At 39.4% G+C, this 26,387-nt stretch overlaps 1 protein-coding gene across 2 annotated transcripts in view; it reads left to right on the top strand.

The window, feature by feature from the left end:
• The first annotated feature begins 666 nt into the window (after positions 1-666).
• The window catches only part of LOC124776427 (cyclin-C), a 47,902-nt gene continuing 22,181 nt past the window's right edge, over positions 667-26,387 (top strand). Inside the window, exons 1-5 of one of the 2 annotated variants that reach the window (XM_047251421.1) lie at positions 667-798; positions 977-1,030; positions 1,909-2,015; positions 14,235-14,441; positions 19,131-19,382. In XM_047251421.1, coding sequence (XP_047107377.1) covers positions 999-1,030; positions 1,909-2,015; positions 14,235-14,441; positions 19,131-19,382 — 598 coding nt within the window. In that variant the 5' untranslated portion in view covers positions 667-798; positions 977-998. Of the gene's footprint in view, positions 908-976; positions 1,031-1,908; positions 2,016-14,234; positions 14,442-19,130; positions 19,383-26,387 lie in introns of both variants that reach the window. The other variant, XM_047251422.1, reaches the window with a different exon arrangement.

Below are 26,387 nucleotides of genomic sequence, written 5' to 3'. Positions count from 1 at the left end.
GTGCACCCCGGCATATGTATGCAGCTAACATGAGTCAAAACAAAATTATTTTTATTTTTGTATTTTCCTTTATTAGCTCTCGTTATTTGGTTATCGAAATATTGTATGTTTTGCCATGAACAAATACACGACATGTTACATGGTAGTTCAGCAATAGTTTCTGGTATAATCACGTTCTTTCCTATCAGAATAGTGTACCTCAACACTTTTTTTCCAACGTCTCAGAAACTAAAATTACAAATTTTAGGAATGCCTCAAACTCTTGACCCAAGATGACCGCCACAGTGAAAGAAAATTTATTCCGAGAGACAGAGCTCTGCTACGGACAACTCATCATTACCCCCGAAGTTACGCGAATCGGCTTCAAATAAGAATGAATGATTAAAACAAATTAAAAACGACTAACCGTTGAACTACGTTTATGAACGATAGCACGCATTGCATATTTTGATACCTTCCGTTATTAGGCTACGATTCGTTTAAAACAAAGATCTGACATTTCAAGTACATCATTATTGTCTCAATTAACACATTGCTTACGTCTTTATCCCTACATTTTACCTATTCCACCGGAAAACCTACATGCTAATTACTAACACCGCCAGAATTTTTCTGCATGCAAGAAAAAAAGGTTTTGACAGAACGCATTGTAGTTTGTTCCGCAACAGTTGGCTACCGTAGAAGTAGTAGAGCATGGATTTACGCTTTGAATGCGTCTTCAATGAAAAAAACTTCAGCGAAAATAAGGATGAAATGCACTACTTTGCAGTAAAACATTGTTTATGAGTACCCTAAAGCGTAGGTCTACTTAAAATTTGCGTCTCAAAATTAAGACTATATTTAATATACATATTTCATACCCGCATGTATGAGAAATGTCTGGTAACTTTTGGGAGAGTTCGCACAAGTAAGTGTGCCTAGTTAGCTAAATAATCCACGAAAGTTACATTGATTTTGGAATTTCGTGTATTTGCAGGTAGTACAGAAATCTCTTGAAAATGGCTGGAAACTTTTGGCAGAGTTCTCACTAGTAAGTCGAAAACCTCGCCAATATTCCTGGAGTGGCTTTGTAAACATTGGTTTAACCAGAAAGTTACACTGATGTTTCTTCTGTGGAAAAAAGCACTTATGAGTGGAAACCAACTGATATTTATACTAGTGTCATAAAAGATTTATATTGCAAAACGAAATCACTATTTCATAAAAAATATCTTACTCAAATTAGCATCACGATGGATGTAAACAATTCTCTGTAACTTTGTTATTGACCCGGCATTGTTCACGTTATGGAACACGGTGTAACATTTACCAGCTAACGTGACCCTGCATTTGCTTCTATAATTTCCACACGTTGAATCCAAGATCCGTACTCTTAAATGCCTTGTTAAATTTCGTTTTTGTGAAAGACGAATATTGTACTGGTTCAGAATATGCAAAGCTTTGAATATATGAGTAGAGAAAAAGGCAGAATTAATATAATAGGCATCTGGTAAGGATAGATTCCTAGTTTACATTGCCCGCGAAATGTTCATTGCTTTTGTTCCTGTGGTGTAAGATGTGAATAGTATGTGTGTTGTGTAATATGATCTGATTTTGTACATTTGAGATTATTGAAGTGTAGTTAAAATGCAGTTACCAAGCCATAACACATGGCGCTGTGTAAAGTTTTGTGCTCTTGTCAGATTAAAGTCTGTATTGGTGCAATTACAGGCCTAACAGAAAGTTTGTTTCATGTTTGTACATATGATTCAGAATTGATACTGAAAATTTCATGGAGCAAATATTACTTGCTATTTTTTTTCTTTTTACATAAGGAGCAGTTTCATGCAGAATGAAGCTGTTAATTTGCACGCATTTTATGTCCATTGTATTTCACTTGGTTATGTTTTAATTGTGTTTTTGTTACAGTCAGCAGTGGCTTCTGGATAAACAGGACCTGATCAGAGAACGACAGTATGATTTAGGAATTTTAACTGAAGAAGAGTACCAGAAAATTTTCATCTTCTTTTGTAATTGTGAGTAATCAACTCTTAAGATATAAATGATTGGCCCAATTCTTACTAATATATGGTTTTTTTATTTCGGTGTTATCTAATTTGGTGGTTTGTGCTAATTAGCACTACTAAATCATTGCTTCGCTAGAACTGTTTTCAATGTTTTGCGGCAAAATGTGTTGATGTAAGATGTGGTATTTGGGTACTTCACATTCCCTAAAAATTATTAAACTGCATATATGGTTCACAGCTAGTAAAATAAGACAAATGTATTCTCAGAACTGTGTATCTTAAGTGAGTAAATTATTTAGCCAAATAAGATTTTCTTGGTCCAACATAATAACTTCTACAAATTCTGTGTTAATTTCTCATGTGATGATGTGCCATCCTGCACCTCTAGCTTAGATCTTCTGTTGTGTTATTGAATAATTTCAGTTAGATGTCATTATAGTTCTCTCATCAATGCAGCATCTAGTTCTTTACCCAACATTACCCATTTGAGCAAGCCCCTATTGCAGAAGACCCGTAAGCTGGCAGAATTGAACTAAAGTTTACAAAGTGTTATCTGGGGATAGTGGTTGCATGCTGTACTGAACTTGTGGTAGCAATGCATAACCAGTCAAGTTAGAGGCACCAAGGGGGAGAATTATATGGCATAGCCAGTGACAAGCTTCTAATCTGGTAGCAGCTAAATGCTGTGAGATACAGTTTGCTCACATTTTGTGCACAATACTGCCTTAATTTTGCCTGTTTGCCAGATATTGACATTTTTGTTAGTGATCTCTTTCCGCAGACTTGTTATGTGTAAATAGTTACTTTATATATAGAGTTTTTCTGAAATACTAGAGTTAGGTTTTGTTGACACAGACTGATGTCTTTGTTGACAGACAGGTCTGTAGGTTAGCAGTCACACGGTAGCCTTAGTACTATGTTAAGGTGGTAGATGATTATTTGGTTGAGAGTTGGCAAAGCAAATAATGTAGATATACAGTTTTCCAGCTTGTGACAGCTCGTACATAGTAATGGCTAAGGTGGCTTGTTTAAGGGGGGAGGGGGGACACTGTAATGCAGTGTGCAGTCCCCTATGATCTGCTGCCTTGCTGTTGGCTGACATCTCAAAGTGTGCCTTTAGTCAGTTAGCGTCTTCAATCTCATTTGACATGAGCTACAAAAATAGATCAGCTAAACTGTTTAAAGGACAGTCCATGGGCTGTGCTTGCTCACCGTATAAAGCAGATGTTGGTAATATGTCTCCATGTCAAGTTGAAGGCAACCAGAGGGAGGATGACGAGTGGTAGCCAATGAAAAGGTGTTAACTGCATGTGTCATAGTGCTGCTAACATACAAATTAATTGGGTGTTCTATCCTTTACATTCTGCTTTTGATGCGTGTTGACATATCTGAGATTATCAGTTCATCTGGAATACGAATCTTGATTGTGGTGACAAAATTACTTTCTTCATTTTCTGCTTTTGCCACTAATACAAGTTTCTTTTACTGTTCTGTACAGCACTGTCTGTGTTGAAATTAATATTAACAACTTTATCGCATAGGCAGAATCTGTATTGTACCGATGTCTAGGTTACGCTGGAAGATAACAGTGTTTGTTGAGAACTACCAACAATTGTGAAAGTGATATCTTGGTTGAGGTGATAAAAGGAAACACAAAAATGAGGCAAAACCAATTAATGAAAACTCAGTTTATATTATGTGGTTTATATTACATGGTTCCATGCATTTGCCCCCGCAAAAAAAGGGTTTTCTCCGAAAATTCAGTTCGATCACACTCTAGCAGGGAATAAGTTAAGGTGGTTGTTACGTTAAATCTCTGATGATAAAAATGCAAGGATTGTTATATCACTGGCTTTTCTGCCGCCTTAACTTCCCATGACCACATGTGTCAGATGTTACCAACACACACTTCAAGGTTACAACATGGACTGCCCCTTTTGAAGTTTACTAGTTGATCATTCATGGAAGTCTTCAAAGCTTTGATCATTACCAAGATTGCCTTAGTACGTTGCAATCATTGTTAAAACATATGACTTCTATGATACATTATTGGAATTGTGTAAATGGTTTAATGAATACTCTTCTACTGGGTTCTGTCTGCAGTTTAGGTTTATACGTGACAGTCCCATAAATATTGGACCATTATATGTGAAACTCCACTCATTGATGGTACGCGCTGCAGTTTCAGCATTATTCCTTGTGACAGCAGAGTACTGTTTCCACTGTTATAGACCAGCCTGTTCCATGTAAATAGAAAACAAACTCAGTTTTGTTATTCAGCGTGTAAGAGCAAATGAATTCAGGTAAAAGAAATATGTAAAAGAGATGACGGAGAAACAAAAGAAACATATTGACATTAAAACAAAAAGTAGATGTAGTTGAAAGATTTGAGAAGAGGAAAACTGCTGCAAAACGTAAGTGCTGATTGTGGTCCGTGGAATGCAGACTGTTTGGAACATAACACTGAAGTGACAAAAGTCATGTGATGCCTCCTTTTGCCCAGCATAGTGCAGCAACTGAGCATGGCATGGACTCAAAAATTGATTGGAAGTCCGTGCAGAAATACTTAGCTGTGCTGACTTTATTGATGTCCATAACTGCGCAAGTGTTGCTGGTGCAGGATTTTGTGCACATGCGGACCTCTCAATTATGCTCCATAAATTTCTGATGGGGTTCATGTTGGGTGATCTGGGTGGCCAAATCATTTGCTATAACTGTCCAGAATGTTCTTCAGACTCAGAAGCAATTGTGGCCTGGTGACATCATCCATAAAAATTCCATCATTGTTTGGGAACATAATGTCTCTGAATGGCTGCTAATGGTCTCTGAGTAGCCGAACATGACCATTTCCAGTCAATGATCGCTTCAGTTGGACTAGAGGACCCAGTCCACACCATTATGGACCACCAGCTGACACAGTGCCTTGTTGACAACTTTGGCCCACGGCTTGGTGGGGTCTAATCCACACTTGAACCTCCTGTCATCAGCCCTTACCAACTGTAATTGGGGCTCATCTGACAAGGCCATGGTTTTCCAGTTGTCTAGATAGGGTTAAGAGCCTTGGAGAGGCACCGCAACGATGTCATGCTGTTAGCAAAGGCACTCGCGTTGGTCGCCTGCTGCCATAGACCTTTAACACCAGATTTTCATCGTACGTACAACATTGATCCCTGCCATTATATTGCACAATGTTGCTTGTCTGTTAGCACTGATACCTCCAAGCAAATGCCACTGCTCTCGGTTGTTAAGTGAAGGCCGTCAGTCACTGCATTTTATATGGTGAGAGGTAATGCTTGAAATTTGGAATATTCGGTATACTGGAATGTTGAATACCCTAACAATTACCAGAATGGAGTGTCCCATGCACCTAGCTCCAGCTACCATTCTGCGTTCAAAGTCTATTAATTATTTTGGTGCGGTAGTCCTGGACCATATGCGCAAAAAAATGAAGACATCTACATTTACATTTGATTTATTAGATGCTGTTCGTTTGCAGTGGTTTAGTCAAAAACGAGCAGAAGTCTCTCATTGTTTCAGGTGTGATGTGTGCTAAAAGAGTTGAATTTTTCATGAAGCTCTGGGGTTAGAGGGAGAATTTAATGCCTCATCTGGAAATCTAATCAGATGCCAGACTGCCCGAGCGGCCAGAGATAGTAGTCATGCCTATGTGAAGTGCTTGCTTGTGCGAATGTGTGTGTGTTTTTCTTTCTGAAGTAGGCTTTGCCAAAAATTCAGTGTGTATCAGTTGTTTCGATGTGCCTTTCTGCAACTCAACAAGTCTTTTACAGTGAGTAGCAATCTATCCTTCCTAAAATCATACCCTGAAATGAAGTCCATTCTGTCAGACATTTGCCCTTCACACCTAGAATAGCTTTTTATTTCCCTTCCAACCTCCACAACATCCTTGTCAAACCCTATGCCCCTTCTGCATCGATCGCCCTACCCTGTGGCGCCTACCCCTTGACCATCCCTGCTATAATACTTGCGCTGTGCACTCTCCTACCACCACCTATATCAGCCGTGCCGACCATGCTCTACAACATGACAGTCATGACCTCAATGTGTGTTACACCACACCTGCCATCTGAATTCTTCCCCGAGACACCAGTTTCTCAGAAATCCACAGATGGGAATTAGTCATACATCATTGGTTGTCGCCACCCACCTGGGCTTAATTTATTTTAATTTCTTCATTCTCAGTGTTTCTTCACAGTAACTATTGCTTTCTACACTCCCTTTTAGTTTTCTACATCTTTCATTTTCTGACCTGTCTTCTTTTTGTTGATCCCCTCCTACCTCAGTCACATACAGTGCACTTAGCTTTTCGCTTTTATTAACTTTATTACCCTATCTTCCATCTTTAAGATCTCAAGTTTTCAAATCTTGTCTGGTGCAGTTTCCAACAGTCTTTCCATCTCATCCTGAGGAATACGGAAGCGTCCGATCCTGCCTGTCGGCTTTGACCCAAGACATCACAAATATGGCAGAAACGACCATAAACCACGATTCCAATATGGCACATATAAAGTCATTACATACACATTATGAAGACGAAAATACATTGAAAAACAAACACACACAATTTCCACAAAAAGCCTAATGACACTAACAGGACAAGTGCGGGAAATGGGGGGTTTTTGGGTGGGGACAAACTAAATATAAACAAATTTAGAACCCACCCCCATACAAAACCATACAAAATGACGAAAAAAACCGATACCACAAGACTCCCCAAATACCACTAAACACAATATCATCTGGAATCTGACACTTCCCTTGACCTATATCACTCAACAGCAGCTGCCGATCATAAATTAGGACCTAACATTTCCCCTGACCTATATAGCTCAACAGCAGCTCCCGATCCCATAAATTAGGATCAAACACTTCCCCTGACCTATATAGCTCAACAGCAGCTCCCGATCCCATAAATTAGGATCAAACACTTCCCTTGGCCTATATAGCTCAAAAACCTCTCCCGATACCAATACCAACATTCACAGCCACACATTTTAATTAAACACTTCCCTAGACCCCAACACACAACAGACAACACACACACTGAAAACAAAACAATAAAAACTTACCCCAAAAAAGTTACGGCACCACAAACTAAGTTGGCCACCACAATCTCACACAGGCACAGGCGCGCACGCGCACACACACACACCAACGAAAAAATGCTCAACCAAAAGAAAGGCCCGACCGCCCGGCGGTGTGGCCGAGCAGTTCTAGGTGCTTCAGTCTGGAACCGCGCGACCGCTACGCCATGCCTCGGGCATGGATGTGTGTGATGTCCGTAGGTTGGTTGGGTTTAAGTAGTTCTAAGTTCTAGGGGACTGATGACCTCAGATGTTAAGTCCCCTAGTGGTCACAGCCATTTGAACCTTTTTGAAAGAACCGACCCACCCACACCTCAACCCACCCTTCCCCCCAACCAACCCAACCTCCCCCCTTACCCCAAAATAAAAAACCAATAAACAAAAACCAAATGCACCATAAAAAAATCTCAGTTACACACTAAAACTCAACAAAAACTTCAACAAAATAGATCCTCCACAACTGAAACACAAACCAACACACTCCCCCCCCCCCCCCCCCCCCCCCCCCCCCCACAAACACACTAACACAAAATAAACCACCCACCCCTCCCTGAGCCGCAGCCACCCACCCACCTACCCAAACCACCCTAACCAACCACTTTCGGCCTATACATTTTACTAACAGCCCTTAAAAAAACCCGAAAAAACACAATAGCCCTCAGGGACACTCTTCTGCCAACAGTACTCATCTAAATGAGACTGAAGGTTGGAAGAGCGCCTCTTCCCCCTCCCAAGAACTGACTTAACAGCTCCCCACATCCCCTCTATGGTATTTGTGCAAGCCCCCGTCTCATAATTTTTGAACTCTAAGCTATGGTTAACGACTAAATGATTGAATCCCCTTTCACCCAACCCCCTATATGAAGAAAATGCATCTGAAACTACTGTGGCCCTCGGTTCTACGTACTCCTCAATTAACCCCACTAATTCCGCCTTAGACCTCCCTTCTACAACCATAAAAACACATTCAGAACACCCAACCCCCGGAACAACAGCGCCCCCCCCCCCCCCCACCCCACACCCAGAGACCAACCACAGACTTACCCCTCCCATACTTCCTTTTCCCAAACCTCCACAACAACCCCATGCCCCCCCCCTCCCCCCCAGCTTACCCCTGAACTCAGAACACACTTCATGGCAAGAAGAAAACCACTCAAGCACACTACTCTCACTCACACCAGTCTCATGCACGCAAAAACTTTGTGGTGATCTATAACAAAAATAATAAGTCACCAGTACAATCTTGCACATGCCCAACCTAGACTTCTCGAACCAGGAACCACGTCGTATGGAAGGCCAAATGTCATCTGTTCGACAGCGCCACATATAACCGTCCCTGGTCCGAGATGCTGGAACTTTAGCGAACATCATTTCTTCGCCACAAATAGAGCATTTCACAACCTCGGCAATTAAACAGAAAAGCTGCAAAAACTTGATCAGTTCCAAAGGAGTGTTCCCCATCATATCCCTCAGACGCGCACTATTAATTTTATCCGTCATATCCATTCCTGAACAAAAACAACCAATTAATTTTACTAAAGTTACCATATGACGTACAGCGAACAACACTAAATTAACCTTCACACAAAACTACAAACTCGTTAACTCACTGAAACGAATTCCACTACAAACACAGCCAACACTCAAACAATTCTGGATAATGAGCAAGAGCAAACTGAGCCCATTGCACCACACAAATGAAAACCCTGAACATCCCACCAGAGGGCACAACAAACCACAACACGACGACATCTACAAACACGTCACACTCACAAACCAAACTCCCCGCCGTCGTGACGTCACACACAACAACACCCTTATTTCACGGGTCAAAGCCGACGCGTGGGATCGGACGCTTCCATCGACCCTCATCCTGTCTGTTAAGTCTCCCCTGACCTGGAGTTCTGGATGACTTTTCAAACTCCACCCCTTTTCCTAAACCTGATCAATCCTTTTCCTTCATCCCTCTTCCTTCCTTTTCAGCCCTTCTGCAGAAGGAGCCGCTGGCTCCGAAAGCTGCAAACTGTAATACATTTTATGTGTGCGTTCTCCTGCTACTGTGTGGTGAGTAGATTTTTTAATCAGTCCACTTAGATTATACTCTGTCCTTTTCATAATATTGTTGATATTCCAATCTGGGCTATCCATTGTTTGAACGTTGCAGTTAAGTATCAGGACAGTAAAAAGAAAAAAAAAGAAAGAAAAGAAAATAAGCAAGTAAGTAAGTAAATAGTTATAATTGTTGGTTTTATATACACTGTGGTTTGAATATGAGCTACAATGATGTGGAGATCAGTCTCAAGGTTGGCTTTATATTTGGAGAAGGACCAGGTGAAAGTGAATTGGGAAGAGGAGTTAAGTCATTGCTGGAAGTGTAGTAGTTGTTCCTCACTGTAAGTCTGGACCACAAAGATGCCATCAATAAATGTGTACAAAGCTGAGGGGTTCAGCTTCTGGCTCTCAAGGACTGCCTCTTTCATGTGCCCCATGAAGATTTCCATAGCAGTCCCTATGATTTGTTTGTAGGTGTAGCCCTCAAAAGTGAAGTAGTTATGGGTGAGGATGAAGTTGGCTGGGATGACAGTAAATGATGTTTTAGGAAAACTTTCAGGTGGCTGTTGGTAAAGGTTTGTTCTTGGGCTGAGAGGCCATTTGTAACTGGGACATTTGTATAAAGTGAAACTGCATTAATGATGATGACATGGGTTCCAAGTGGGAGAGGGATGGGAATGGATTTCAGATGTTCCAGAAAGTGATGAGTGTCGTGTATGTTGGATGAGAAGCTCTGTGTGATGGGTTCGAGGTGATGGTCATCTAGATCAGAGATGTGTTTGGCAGGACATTTAAGGGCAGCTACTGTGTGACAGCTCGGATGGCTGTACTCGTAAGCAGTCTGAGACAACAAAGGTGATTCACCATGAAGGAATTATCCAAATGTGAGGGAAATTGGTAGATGTGATGTACATGTACAGACAAGCAAATTATTCCAATTTCAGAGAAACTGGATGATTTTTTCAAGAGAAAGAGCTTCACAAACTGAGCAGGTCAGTAACGCGTTGGTCTCTTGGCACTCTTGCAAGCAGTTGTTCAGCTCGGCATTGATTGATGAAGTTGTTGAATGCCTTCCTGAGGGATATTGTGCCAAGTTTTGCCCAGTTGGTGCATTAGATTTTCAAAATCCTGATCTGGTTGTAGGGCCCTGCGTGTATAGCTCCAACCATTCTCAATTCTGGAGAGATCCGGCAAACTTTTTGGCCAAGGTAGGGTTTGGCAAGGAAGAATAAAAGCAGTAGAAACCCTCGCCATGTGTATGCTGTCTTTAACTTGCTGGAAAGTAAGTCCAGGATGGCTTGCCATTAAGGGCAACAAACAGGGTATAGAATACCATGATGTATCCTTGTGCTGTGGGGATAATGTAGATGACAATCAAAGGGGTTATGCTATGAAATGAAATACCACCCCACATTATTAGTCCTGGTTGTCTCGCCTTATGATGGGTGAAAGTCATGTTGGTATTCCACCGCTGTGTGGAGCGTCTCCAGACATGTCTTCGCTGGTCATTGGGACACAGTTCAAAGTGGGAATCATGTCCAAAGACAATTCTAAGTCAATGAGATTCAAGGCCGAAGACATGTCTGGAGACACCTTGGACACAGTGGGATGCCAACCTAGTTGTTGCCTGCCGTATGTCTGGACAACCAAGAGTGATGGTGTGGACCACTATTTCTTTTCATGGCAGGACCCCTTTGGTTGTCATATGTGGCATGCTTACAGCTCAGTGGTACATCATTGATAGTCTACATCCCATTTGTCGCCCTTTGTGGCAAGCCATCTGGGGTTACATTTCAGCCAGACAATGCCCATCCACACACAGCGAGAGTTTCTACGGCTTGTTGTCATGCTTGCTAAGCCCTACCAAGGCAAGCAAGCTCGTCGGATCTCTCCCCAGTTGAGAATGTTTGGAGCATTATCTGCTGGGCTCTCCAACCATCTTGAGATTTTGACAATTTAATGTGAAGCTGAATAAGTGCTTGCATAAGGTCCAGAGGTGGACCAACTCGTTATTGACTTGCTCAATTTGTGAAGCTCTTTCTCTTGAAGAAATCAACCAGTTTTTTTGTAATTGTAATCATTTGTTTGCCTGTACATGTACACCACATCTACTGATTTCTGCCCCATTTAGATATTTCCTTCATGGTGTTTTTTGTCTTAGAATGTATTTTTAGAAGTAGGTAAGAAATGTGGATGTGTCAATCGGGAGGAGTAAGGAGTTAAGTGGAATCAGTTTTGAGTCCCTGTGAGGGCTTAGGGTTTTCAGCATTTCTTGTGGTTCAGTGTGGATGGAACAATTTTTTGTATGTTGTGAAAGCAGAAGTTTCTAAAAAACACTAACAAGCAACCTAGTGAGTGTGAGGTCGCAAAAGACCAGTGGTGTTTATGGCATTTGATGTCCCACATATTATCTAACATGCAACCACAATATTGGCTGCTCATGGCAATGGTGGAGTGGCACTGGAGGTATCTACTGGTGAGCACAGCACGAGGCTACGGAACATTGTTGAACTGCTTAGTCAGCAAGTAACTCACAGCAGTGGTACAGTGCTAGTAGTGTTGATACAAGGCAGAACAGTGGCAACAATAAAAAAAATGCAAATATTGCCTTATATTTACAACATCAGTTGCCGAAGTTGACATTTTGTTAGAAAGCACCCCAAGGAATTTTGCAGAGTGAGAAAGAAGGAGCAGATGAAATATTAGCATTTCTGCAAGATGAGTCAGTGGAATGGGGTGGTGTATACTCTCAACTGTGAGGACACTGTACATAAGGAGTACAATGATGATAATATTTGCTTATAAATAGTAATTTTGAAACAGGTGTTGAGCCATGTAGTTCATCATCCTTGTTGGACATGTAGCCACAAATCCTGTCGCCAGTGAAATGTAATAAAGGACAATCTTTGTCCAAGGAGTGGGTACTAAACATTATTACATACGTGGAAGAGTGTCTGCAGCATAATAAAAAAAGTTATGAATAGATTTCAAATATGTCTGCAGCAATATGATCGTGTAGTGCATAAAAAAACTATGGATATTCAAGGGAAGACAAGATGCACTAGTTACAGAAACTGGTGTTGGCATGTTCCAAGGATAATCGATGCAGTTTACATGATGAGCGTGATAGTGACCTATTAAGTTACACACATCAGATTGCACTTGACATAAGTTGCAGTGATTTCGATGTAAGATACGGGTGGTTGCACAAATTCAAACAGTACTACAGAACTGGAAGCCGTAAAATAACGAAATTTCAAACAAGACATCAACTTAATGATGCATGGCAAACTGTGGAATTGGCCAGAAATTTTGTTGTTGTTGTTGTTGAGATAAACAAACTTACCCCATTGTTCAGTAAGGAATTTTTCAACTCCGACAATCAAGATTTGGAGAGGAAATTAGAGGTACCAAGAGAATTGTATCAAGATCATCCAACATCAGTGCATTAACATATTTGTGTCAAATTAAGCTGGCTGTTAATCTGGACAGTACATTGGCTGGAAAGTTATTTATTGTGCTGCAAGAAGTTGGAGGTGCCTATGGTGCCCCTATGGTTCATTCTCGTGTGTGTGATCTTGCAAGTGCGGTAGGGAATGTTTACAAAATAGCAACCAAAAATTGGGAAAATGGGTTTAAGATAACTAAAACAATGGTATGATAGCTGGTCAAAATATCTTGCTTTTCCTTGGTTCCTGGTGTGCATGTAAAAATCATGGTCCTTTACAGCAAACTATTCCTCTGGAAAACTGAGTAACATTGCAATTCATACCATCTGGAACCATTGGACAAATTCAGCCTCTGGATGTTTTTTTTTTTTTTTCCATGCTTATGAAACGTATCACACTATCTGCAACTACACCTTAAAGGATAGCCAGTGTCACGATAAGCTCCATGAAAGACGGTTCAAGATTTGGTTGCATGTTATCACATTCCATCAGTTCTCATCACCCCGTTAGTTAAGTTTCCCATTGATCAATCTCTTGGTAACTGTTATGACATGGCATGTGTCAAGTGCATAAGAAATGCATACATGAATGAAGGTTTTATTATTTTTTTAATTTTATTTTTTTTAAACACCAGTATTGTTCAATGTGCACTCTTTCAAAGTGGATACCTAGCTGAATGTCCTACACAGTTAGTAACTCCCAAAGAGTTTGCCATCTTAATGGTGCAAACCTGTGTGATCATTGTGGTGCACCATTTTTCATTTGGCGTTCATGGTGTAAATTAATGGTTTATTTTGAATGATTCTTGAATGTCGATGATGTCCATTCTGTGAAGTATAATATGTACATCTCATAAATGTTGAGCTGTGGACCTCCCAGACACTCATTTTCTTTTGCTGTTCTGATGCATGTGGCAAGCCATTAGCAGCTAATATTTTTTCTGTCACAGTTGTTAACACTTTCAATTGAATTTGCAACATTGCACTGAAGGGGTTACTTGTAAGAACAAATGATGTGTTAACACAAAATTGTTAAGGCTTTTGTGGCAACTTGTTGACAAACTGCCTATTGGCTTCTGTCTCGGGTTTTTCGGCCGACGTTCATCTAATGATTTTACTGACGTTTCGCCAGCACGAGTGGCTGGCATTGCCGGCAATGGAGGGTGAAGCTTTGACAGTGCCAACCACTCGTGCTGGCGAAACGTCAGAAAAATCATTAGATGAACGTTGGCTGAAAAACCCGAGACAGAAGCCAATAGGCTGTTTGTAATGTGATAACGATTCAGTTGGTACTGGATAAATCTGATCTGTCCAAGAATTTTGTGCTTGATTAACAGGTGACCAGTACTATCTGACTTTGACTGTACTTTTCTAGGGTTTTGTTGAGATCATTTGTTAAAGTATATTTTTCTGTCTAATTTCATAAGTATTGATCACATAATTGTCTTGTATTTCATATTTATAAGAATGTATGTTTATTGCACATAAGGGTGTGTGTTGTAAGACAAGGTTTAGTTACACATTTTTATCTTGTAAAATTTTGAATCACAGTATGTTTTGAAATTTTACAGAATGAACCTGTATTGTAATGAAATATTTCTGTCACTTGTGTTACTTATTTCTCAGTGATTCAGGTACTTGGGGAGCAGCTGAAGCTTAGGCAACAAGTGATAGCCACTGCCACAGTTTTCTTCAAACGTTTCTATGCCAAGAATTCTCTGAAATGTATTGATCCTTTGCTGCTTGCTCCAACATGTGTCTTCCTTGCTTCCAAAGTTGAAGAATTTGGTGTAATATCCAATAGCAGACTTATTACTACCTGCCAGACTGTTAGTAAGTACATAATGTTGAATATATAAATAATTACTGTAGTTACACGAAATGTAACTAAAATATGACTTGAATAGTATTGTGGATGAAGAAAATTGTATTAAAGTGTGTTATTGTTGAACAAAGTGGAAGTAAATCATTACCAGTAAGCAATAAGCCCTCCTTCAGGAGGGAAATAACACTTGAAATTTTGTAAGTGCTTAATGAAAGAAAGTTGTTGGCAACTATTGTACAGGGTGGCACAGATAAAAGTAGTCCATGTAAGTGCAAAGAAAATGCAGTGAAATTACAGAAACAAAGAGCTGAAATGAACTTACTATTTATTCATAATGGAAAAAAGTGAAAAATACATTTATAGAAGATGTTGGGAGTGACCTCCTGCAACACAAATACACAACTTTTCATGTCTAAGTGTGTTCAGATACAACCGGCATGAAGGTTGGATATCGATGGTGGCAACTTCACAAGTGATTATGTCTTTTAGTTCCTATATTGGGTGTGGATTTGTTTCATACACCTTGCTCTTAGTGTCCCCACAGGAAAAAACACATGTTGTTAGATCCGGCAAATGAGGTGGCCAAAAATGTTTGCTGACATTTTGTTCCTCAGTGAAGACATTGTGGACTCATTCCAGGGGTGCATTAGATGGGTGGCACACTGGCCTATCATTCTGGATGAGGCAGTATATCCTTCATATTCAGTGAGTTGAAAACAAAATATGCAAAATTTCCATGTATGCATCTGTGTTGAGGGTAGTTTCGAAAAATATTGGTCCGATGATACGTCTTCCTGTTACACTGCATCAAACACTGGTTGCTGATGCACAGTGTTAGGGTTCTCTGTTGCCCAGTACCTCTGTTACGTGAATTAACATGACTGGAAAAATGAAAGGGTACTGGATAAATGGAAAGGGTCTAACAAACCATCATTGATGATACTAAAAAGCCACATGCAGTAATCTACACATTTATGACTGTCATTCTCCCATAATTGCTGCACAACCATCACATGTTATAGCTTAAAATTTAGATATTTCAGTGTCCACTGGCAACTCCTCTTACTTAAATGTGCCTGTTGGGCCACTTTACATGTAGACTTTTTTGGCCTCTGAATAATTCTTTTGGTAAATGTCTGCAACAACTTCTGGTGTGTGAACTAAAGCAATTCTATGGTGTTTCACATTTTGTACAGATCTGTAGGTTTCTCCTGTATTGCTCTCTTTGCTGGTAGTCCTCTGTCCAATAACTTGATCTTGTTGTTGTTGTTGTTGTCTTCAGTCCTGAGACTGGTTTGATGCAGCTCTCCATGCTACTGTATCCTGTGCAAGCTCCTTCATCTCCCAGTACCTACTGCAACCTACATCCTTCTGAATCTGCTTAGTGTATTCATCTCTTGGTCTCCCTCCACGATTTTTACCCTCCACGGTGCCCTCCAATGCTAAATTTGTGATCCCTTGATGCCTCAAAACATGTCCTACCAACCGATCCCTTCTTCTAGTCAAGTTGTGCCACAAACTTCTCTTCTCCCCAATTCTATTCAATACCTCCTCATTAGTTACGTGATCTACCCACCTTATCTTCAGCATTCTTCTGTAGCACCACATTTCAAAAGCTTCTATTCTCTTCTTGGCTACACTCCGTACAAATACTTTCAGAAACGACTTCCTGACGCTTAAATCTATACTCGATGTTAACAAATTTCTCTTCTTCAGAAACGCTTTCCTTCCCATTGCCAGTCTACATTTTATATCCTCTCTACTTCGACCATCATCAGTTATTTTGCTCCCTAAATAGCAAAACTCCTTTACTACTTTAAGTGTCTCATTTCCTAATCTAATTCCCTCAGCATCACCTGATTTAGTTTGACTACATTCCATTATCCTCATTTTGCTTTTGTTGATGTTCATCTTATATCCTCCTTTCAAGACCCTGTCCATTCCGTTCAACTGCTCTTCCAAGTCCTTTGCTGTCTCTGACAGAATTACAATGTCATCGGCGAACCTCAAAGTTTTTACTTCTTCTCCATGAATTTTAATACCTACTCCGAATTTTGTTTCCTTTACTGCTTGCTCAATATACAGATTGAATAACATCGGGGAGAGGCTACAACCCTGTCTTACTCCCTTCCCAACCACTGCTTCCCTTTCATGTCCCTCGACTCTTATAACTGCCATCTGGTCTCTGTACAAATTGTAAATAGCCTTTCGTTCCCTGTATTTTACCCCTGCCACCTTCAGAATTTGAAAGAGAGTATTCCAGTTAACATTGTCAAAAGCTTTCTCTAAGTCTACAAATGGTAGAAACGTAGGTTTGCCTTTTCTTAATCTTTCTTCTAAGATAAGTCTTAAGGTTAGTATTGCCTCACGTGTTCCAACATTTCTACGGAATCCAAACTGATCTTCCCCGAGATCCGCTTCTACCAGTTTTTCCATTTGTCTGTAAAGAATTCACAGTATTTTGCAGCTGTGACTTATTAAGCTGATAGTTCGGTAATTTTCACATATTTCAACACCTGCTTTCTTTGGGATTGGAATTATTATATTCTTCTTGAAGTCTGAGGGTATTTCGCCTGTCTCATACATCTTCCTCACCAGATGGTAGAGTTTTGTCATGAATGGCTCTCCCAAGGCCATCAGTAGCTCTAATGGAATGTTGTCTACTCCCGGGGCCTTGTTTCGACTCAGGTCTTTCAGTGCTCTGTCAAACTCTTCACGCAGTATCTTATCTCCCATTTCGTCTTCATCTATATCCTCTTCCATTTCCATAATATTGTCCTCAAGTACATCGCCCTTGTATAAACCCTCTATATACTCCTTCCACCTTTCTGCTTTCCCTTCTTTGCTTAGAACTGGGTTGCCATCTGAGCTCTTGATATTCATACAAGTGGTTCTCTTCTCTCCAAAGGTCTCTTTAATTTCCCTGTAGGCAGTATCTATCTTACCCCTAGTGAGACAAGCCTCTACATCCTTACATTTGTCCTCTAGCCATCCCTGCTTAGCCATTTTGCACTTCCTGTCGATCTCATTTTTGAGACGTTTGTATTCCTTTTTGCCTGCCTCATTTACTGCATTTTTATATTTTCTCCTTTCATCAATTAAATTCAGTGTTTCTTCTGTTACCCAAAGATTTCTATTAGCCCTCGTCTTTTTACCTACTTGATCCTCTGCTGCCTTCACTACTTCATCCCTCAGAGCTGCCCATTCTTCTTCTACTGTATTTCTTTCCCCCATTCCTGTCAATTGTTCCCTTATGCTCTCCCTGAAACTCTCTACAACTTCTGGTTCTTTCAGTTTATCCAGGTCCCATCTCCTTAAATTGCCACCTTTTTGCAGTTACTTCAGTTTCAATCTGCAGTTCATAACCAATAGATTGTGGTCAGAATCCACATCTGCCCCTGGAAATGTCTTACAATTTAAAATTTGGTTCCTAAATCTCTGTCTTACCATTATATAATCTATCTGATACCTTTTAGTATCTCCAGGATTCTTCCAGGTATACAACCTTCTTTTATGATTCTTGAACCAAGTGTTAGCTATGATTAAATTATGCTCTGTGCAAAATTCTACAAGGCGGCTTCCTCTTTCATTTCTTCCCCCCAATCCATATTCACCTACTATGTTTCCTTCTCTCCCTTTTCCTACTGACGAATTCCAGTCACCCATGACTATTAAATTTTCGTCTCCCTTCACTACCTGAATAATTTCTTTTATCTCATCATACATTTCATCTATTTCTTCATCATCTGCAGTGCTAGTTGGCATATAAACTTGTACTACTGTAGTAGGCATGGGCTTTGTGTCTATCTTGGCCACAATAATGCGTTCACTATGCTGTTTGTAGTAGCTAACCCGCACTCCTATTTTTTTATTCATTATTAAACCTACTCCTGCATTACCCCTATTTGATTTTGTATTTATAACCCTGTAATCACCTGACCAAAAGTCTTGTTCCTCCTGCCACCGAACTTCACTAATTCCCACTATATCTAACTTTAACCTATCCATTTCCCTTTTTAAATTTTCTAACCTACCTGCCCGATTAAGGGATCTGACATTCCACGCTCCGATCCGTAGAACGCCGGTTTTCTTTTTCCTGATAACGACGTCCTTTTGAGTAGTCCCCACCCGGAGATCCGAATGGGGGACTATTTTACCTCCGGAATATTTTACCCAAGAGGACGCCATCATCATTTAACCATACAGTAAAGCTGCTTACACAATTCTAGTTCTTTCTTCTATCAAGAAAGTCATTCAAATCACAAAGGGAAACATCCAACTTCAGTGATGAAATAAACTGAAATGCTGAAGAGGAAAACTAACAATGGAATATTGTGTGAAATGTTCATTGTTGTAGCTTTTTACTCTATTTCAGAAGACAAAATGTTGCATTTGCTTTCAAAGGGGAGGTGGGTTACTTTTAACTGTGGCACCCTGTTCTTCCCCAACTGAATTTCAGAAAAGTTACATATTTAGCAGTCAAGCAGAAATTGAAGTGCAGAAAAACTGTATGATGATCTATTGGTTTATGGCTGATTATTCTTTGAATGTACACATTGCGTTTATTCTAAGATACTTGTCATTTAGAAGAGTTCTGTGGTCTACTGACTGCCTTAAGAGGTAATGCTACACTTACTTATGTTACCTGCTTGAACTTAGTTTGTAATAAGAGGTTTTCCTTTTTTTTTTTTTTACAGTAAAGAACAAATTCAGCTATGCCTATACACAGGAATTTCCTTATCGTACAAACCATATCTTAGAATGTGAATTTTATCTTTTGGAAAACTTGGATTGCTGCCTCATTGTTTACCAACCATATAGACCACTGATGCAACTAATACAAGATATTGGGCATGAAGAACAGTTACTGGGACTGGCATGGCGAGTTATAAATGATAGCCTACGTACAGACGTGTGCCTGCTATATCCACCATATCAGATAGCTTTAGGTATGGCAGCTCTTTCTTTTAAAACTATTTTTAGTTAATTCCTTGTAATTTAAAATGTCAGTAATTTGAAAGTTTTAGGAGTGGTATATAAAAGTATTTCAGTTGTCATGATAGTCATAGTTGTAAAGTACAGTGATTAATTAAAATAAGAAATTGTCTAGTAATAGAAATAAGGAAAGATACAGAAGTCGTGTACTGCTATCGGCTTAAAAACATGGTGACTAATGTTTATTACTGTTCGTTGAAGGTTATGACTAGAAATTATAGAAACTGTTAGTTTGCTTATTGTGCTATGGATGTCAGATGGTTTTTTCAATATTATCATACATTTGAGGTTTTGAAAGTAACTGATTTATTTTAACTACCAACATGGTAGTGGAATGCGGGTGATAAGTTTTTCATAAAGGGTGACAGGTTTAACTGATTTTGGTGGTAACTAGAAGTCATAGAAGTGCAAAAGACGAGATGATTGCAGATGATAGGTAACAAGTTGAAAACTGACAGCCAAAGAAAGTTGGGTAATCTAATGAATTATAATGAAGACTATTTTAGAAAAGATAAGATTTTTGACATTGATTGTGGTAAATTGGTTAAAACAGATGAAAATGCTTAAAATTAATAAACCAATCTTGCTGCATGGATGTAGGCTAATGGAAAGGCAAGGAAACACCTAATTTTGTTGCTGAGCACCAAGTCACTTTGTATCAGTGAAAGCAAAAACTGCCAGAGGTACTTGGGACACACTACATAAGATTTATGAAGTTCACTCAGCTGAAAACATTGATAACTTACACACACATTTCATATCATCATCTGTACAAAGTCATCTAGCCTAATTTGAAGAAATACAAACTCAACTTTCTCTGTTAGACAAACCAATCAATGATGGTGAACCTTGTGTACAATTTTTGCAAACTCTGCCAAAAAGAGTTCAATTACATTTGTTACATGGCCTGATTATCTGCTGAAGGGGAAACGTGGAATAAATTACAAAAATGGAATTTAAATTCTGAGTTGAGAATAACAGATCATGATGATGAAAGTGATGCTGCAGCAATGATGACGGAAATGTAGGCTAACAGCAATGAGGGCCCAATAAGGCTACATCTGAAACAGATGTATTAAAAAGTCTCATTATAAAACAAATGAAGATAGAAAAAGGTTTTATATGTGAGACTGGTGATTTACCAAAACAATGTAACACAGATTTTGTATGTTTTAGCAGTAAGCAAAAGGGCCTTCAGTCAAATGAGTGCCCTAGCATAGAGAGAAGAAAGGGTTGTGCTATGTTGTCAACTTTCGTAACATCAATGGGAAATTGAAGAAATTTAACCCCACAGATATTTTGAAAATTGAGAAGACAGGTGCATTGTGAGAGACAACATTTTTTCTGTAGATACAAACAAACTGGTTAGTGAAGAGTGGTACATTGATGGTGGTACAGTGTATTACATAACAATTCTTTGTGTTCTGTACACCATGTGTGAGCCATCTAAAACTCCGAGAAAGATGGATAGTGCCCAAAATGATGTACAGGTTGAAGCATTTGTTATCGGTCAAATTAATGTACTGGTATTCAGTGGACAGAAATTGAGAGAGCGATATTTTGATGATGTTTGGTTTTGTCCATATGAATGTTGTGGTTTACTTTCTCTTAAGAAAGTTGCACAAAAGGAATAGATCAAGAAATGGAAAATGATGATGAGTGTACGTATTTTTCAAAAACAATATTGCAATTGCTACTGCTGTAGTCAGTGTTGAAAATGAGCTTTCTCATTGAGCTAAGAAGGTTTTTCATCAAGAAAAACCTTCTGTTGTTATTGAAATTGGTGATCCCTTATAGAGACTGCATGGAAAAATGGGTCATCAGAGTGAATGCTTTGTGTGCCAGTTTTTGAAAGGCGGTGGTAAAAGGAGAATGATTTATACCAGCTTCTGTGAGGGGGTGTATCTGTGGTAAAAATCATCAGTTGGTATTTGGAGAATAGAGTGCAGAAACCCACCAAACATGGAGAATTAGTTTACACAGATATTTGTGGACAAGTAGAAGAAAATGGTTTGCATGGTCATTGATACTTTCCTGTTTTTAACCCTTTTGCACCGGTGAACTCCTGTAGAAGTCGGGAGGGACTGTGTCCTTCAGTTGGAGGACTGCTGTAGCAGTTCCATCTCTCTTGGGATTTCTCCACTTCGCTGCACTCTGTTTCTGTGGAAGTTTGACCTATGCGGCATCTGGTGGCCATCTTGGAAGATTTTAATTAGCAGTAAAGTTGCAAGATGGCAGTTGCATTCAGTTTCAAGGTGTAGTTTCAGCTTCTGTTGCACTACTGATTTCCTGTCTTGTTTCTGTTCTTTACTGCATTCCTCTCTTAGTTTCTATCAAGATTAATATGGCAGAGAAATGACGTACTGTGGAGGGCATTGGCACCTCTGGAGATGTCGTAGCTACAGCGGTAGAGCCATATTTACGAAAGGGAGACACAAGGTATTGTGACAACAGGTACTTTTGTTGGTTGTATGACTGAACAACCAATGCATGTGGTACAGTCAAGCACACAAAGAAAGATATAACTAATGTGGCTGAAAAATTAAAGCAAGGTGAGCTTACTTTCTTTTCTGCGTCGTGGTTACTGTTGGCACTAAAATGGTGTGACAAAAGAGAGGTATGAATGCTTTTGACATTCTGCTCTACAGAAATGGTGGAAACATTGAAGGTGGATCATCAAACAGAAGAAATTGAAACCTGCAGCAATATTGACTACAATAAATCTGTGGATAAAGGTGACATGGTTTAGACAGTTGAAAGCATCAGAAAATCCACCAAATGGTACTGGAAGTTGTTCATTCACATTGTGGACATGTCACTTTTTAAGTCTTATTGCCTATACAAGACTTTATAAGGAAAAGTAGCTGTGCCAACTTTCAAGTGGGAGTCATACAGGAAATATAGAAAAAGATAAATGAGAGAAAAGGAGATCTGGTGGAGAAAAGAGATCTGAACTCCCCTCGAGACTGATAGCAAGACCTCATGTGCCTGACAAGTGGAGCAGATACAGAACTTGCGTTATCTGTAAGGAGCAGAAGAGGAGGAAGCAGATCAAAATGTGATGTAAGTAATGCAATACAACACTGGGCACCTTTGCCGTTTCAAGATTTACAATACACAGAAGAAGTTCTGAAATGTAACACTTTGTGTGATGAAATTGACATAATGTAATGTATTGAAATGTAACTGAACCAAATGTAAATTAACATTACTATACATGTGAAAACAGAAATAACGTTAACCATACATTTTTAATAAAGAGCACCCACCCCACTAATGCTGTGTCCAAACGTACAGATGTGAAAAAAGGCATGGAAAAAATTACAAAAATTGTCTAAAGGATCAAGAACATCCTTTTCATTCAAAATGAAGAAAAAAACATTTGAATGTATGTATAAATATTTTCTTAAATAAGTATATGTTATAAAGTCTTATCATTGTGATTAAACTGAGAGCGTGAAAGCAGGTACAGAAAAGTACTGGTGGGATGGGAAAAGATGCTGTACGGCATGCACAGCCAGGCAGGACAGGCTTGTGTCCTCAGCACATGACTTGACTTCACTTTGCAGGTGTGAAAGGGTTAAAAATAATTTTTCCAATTTGAGGGTAGCCTATGTTTTACTACCCTAGGGTGAAATTAAAAGTTACCACTGGCTATTACAATTATAAAGGTTGAAGTTGAAATTCCTGTGAAAGAATTAAGTACTGATGATAGCAAGAAGTTCCATAATAAAGATGAACATAGGTTTGCTGAATCAGTTGGACTGAAATATTCACTTGCTGCACCATATACTCCACAGCAACCTGGAGTTGGTGAGTGGGAAAATAGAATCCTATGTGAGATGACATGTTCTTGGCTCTGCTTTGCAAATCGTGTGAAAAGTGTTGTGGGATGAGGCAAATCTGGCTGTAACAGGCATTCTGAATCGTTATGATCCCACAAAGATTAAAAGTAAAACCCCAGTTACAACATTCGTATATAAGGGAGATCTGCTGAAATTTTATTTTTGCATGTAAAATCTTCCTAAGACATTCGGAGTGCTGAAGTTCATTTATGTAGATGTTCCACGGACGTAGCCTGGTTTGTTTATTTTTTGTGTGACCGCTTATTTTTTTTTATATATTTCATCAGGTTATGGGTGCAGAATAATTGCATAATTCCGGCACATGATTTTATTACATCTTGGGTTTCATATATGATTAGAGTTGCTCTATGCATTGTCTGTGATTTTTCTTTTTCCCATGTACCGTGTCAGATGAAGGGATCAAAAGCAGCATCATGAAATTCAACAGATCAAATTCAGGCTTTATTTGACACCTACAGCATTAGAGATGTTGTGGACGGCCAGAGAGCAAAACCTGAGGATTTGACGGTGTCTGATGGAACACTGTGGGTAAAAGACAATGCTTGTGCCATGTGTTGCATTTCAACCACAATTGAGTATACACAACTTGAATTTTTGATAAAGTGAGGTGAACGACTGTCTCACACAAAAATCTTCCACAAGTACTACATGAACGTGAGTGATATGGTGGCAACTCGAAGATGTGGGTGAAATTGTGTTGGACATAGTGATCATGGCTAAGATCCTTGTAAGCCTTTTGACAAAGTTCTACACACTAAGTCATGACATGGGACGGTGTGCCCGCAGATCAGCAAATGATCTGGAAACTCCAAGAATGGCTCAGTACTGGAGAAAAATGACTGTGACATAGAGGAGGTGTCCATCATGCTGGCTGCGACTTCATCACAAGGCTGGAAGCAAGAGCATATGAGTGTGAAGGAAAAGAATCTGAGTCAGGAGAATTCGAGAGGAAAATTTATTTACTAGACCTATGGGAAGAAAGGCCGTCTGTCGAGAAATTGACACTATAAGGAGAAGGAAAACAACGAGCAAGAAAAAGGTAAAGTAAATAACGTAAATGCTTTTGTTGTCACTGATGGAGGGTCATACAAAAGAGTTCTGCATGTAAAGTGATTTATGAGAATTTGCTGAACGTTGATGTAAGTGATGTCGTGACTACCAACAGTGGGGCATTGCGGCACGTCACTTTTTGGCGGGAGTGGTTCAGTGAAATTTGCGAGTGTCAAGACATTGAAATTTCACTTGAGACAGTGCTAAATGTGAAGCGCATAGAATCAGATCAGTTAAAATAAAGAAATTTTTAATGGGCATCGGGTAGATGAATTGATGATGTGGTGTGTGTCCCTAAAATAAGAAAGTATTTGTTTTCTTTCTGTGTTTGTACGATGAATGGGTTTGAAGCAAACTTTGTAGATAAGTTTCTAAACCTTTCTCGTGATGATTGTGCCATTGCTCAAGGGATAAAACAAGAAAACCAGATTTACAGGATGCTGTTTGTATCAAACACCCAGTGTGATGTGAATTTGACAACCACGAACATCTGGCATTAAGGATTGGGTCATAAAAATGTCAAAACAGGTCTTATTAAGGGAATAAGCATGTCTGATGTGGCATCATTCTCTTGTGAAACATATCAGTATGGAAAGTCTCACAGTTTGTCTTTTAACAAGAAATTCGGAAATTGGTGATTTCATACACAGTGATGTATGTGACCAATGCAGGTCTAATCACTTGGTGATGCAAAGTATTTTGTAACATTCACGGGTGACAGCTAATTTTTGTCATGTCTGTTTTTTGAGAAATAAATCTGACATTTGTGATCGTTTCCAGGAATTTGAGAAATTTATGTCGAATAGGCTGTGTAAAACTATGAAGATCCTGAGGATCAATCGAGGTATTGAATACTTGAACAAGAATATGAAGAGCTCTCTCATCAAATGTGAGATAGCGTTCACGGCAACGGCACCATAAAATGGGAAGACAGAATGCGAAAACATAAACATTGTCAAGTCCGTGAGGTCTAAGCTCATTGCGGCAAATATTCCAAAAATTTTGTGGGCAGAAGCATTTAACACCACTGTTTATATACTGATTCAGACTTGATTCAAAAGGGAAGAAATGCAACACCATACGAATTACGGACAGATGAAAACCCCAAATTTCACACAAGAGAACTTTTGGAGAAGCAGTGTTTGTTCCTAAATTGCTCTGCTGACAGCTGGAACTTAAGGCCAAGAAAATGTCCATGGTTAGATATCAGGGAGACTCTTGCAAGTACAGACTTTTTGATCCAGAAAACAAGAAAATCGTTGAATCCCACAATGTGACTTTCAATGAGGCACCATGACTATCCATAAACCTGTTTTGAAGCAAGATTGTGTTGATTTATGTCTTTTAGTTTTATGTTTTGGACACGAACACCGAAGAGCGAGAGGAAAGTACAAGTAGAGAGGGATCGAGATAATGAATAACCACTTGAAGATCAACAGGAGTCTTGCAGATTACATGACAGGATCCAGTCTTGACCCCTGGACAGATATTATGCGAACTATGCAGATTATTTTGAACTGAACACTGTTGAAGAGGCAATCTGGTGTTCAGACAACAAAAAAGTGGAAACGAGCAATTGAAGAGTAATTTGAAGCACATCAAATGAATGAAACTTGGATCATCATGCCAAAAGAGACACAAAGGTTGATAGGTTCAAAGTGGATTTTCAAAATTCAAGCACTGAAAACTAAAAATGGTTCCCAACATAAAAATCCACTTGTCGCACGAGGATTTATTCAACGTCATTGACTGGACTACGACAAACTTTCCTACTGGTAGTGAGATGTGACTCACGATGTACATTTCTCATGATTTTGGCTGAAGAAGATTTTGAAATGTTGCAGTTTGATGTAAGAATTTCCTTTTTATATGGAAAACTGAATGAGGAAATTTGTATGTCGGTACCACAAGATGTAATGCTGGACAAGAACAAATATGTATGCGAGCTTAAAAAGGTCAATGTATGGTTTAAAGCAGGTCTCATGTTGTTGTAATTGAACACTTTGTCAATTCTTGAGAAAGTTTGATTTTTAAAGAGAGCAA

This window comes from Schistocerca piceifrons, chromosome 2 (genome assembly GCF_021461385.2).
Source record: "Schistocerca piceifrons isolate TAMUIC-IGC-003096 chromosome 2, iqSchPice1.1, whole genome shotgun sequence".
NCBI classification, from domain to species: domain Eukaryota; kingdom Metazoa; phylum Arthropoda; class Insecta; order Orthoptera; family Acrididae; genus Schistocerca; species Schistocerca piceifrons.
The sequence above is the reverse complement of the archived record's forward strand: the minus strand, read 5'-3'. Positions and strand labels throughout refer to the sequence as shown.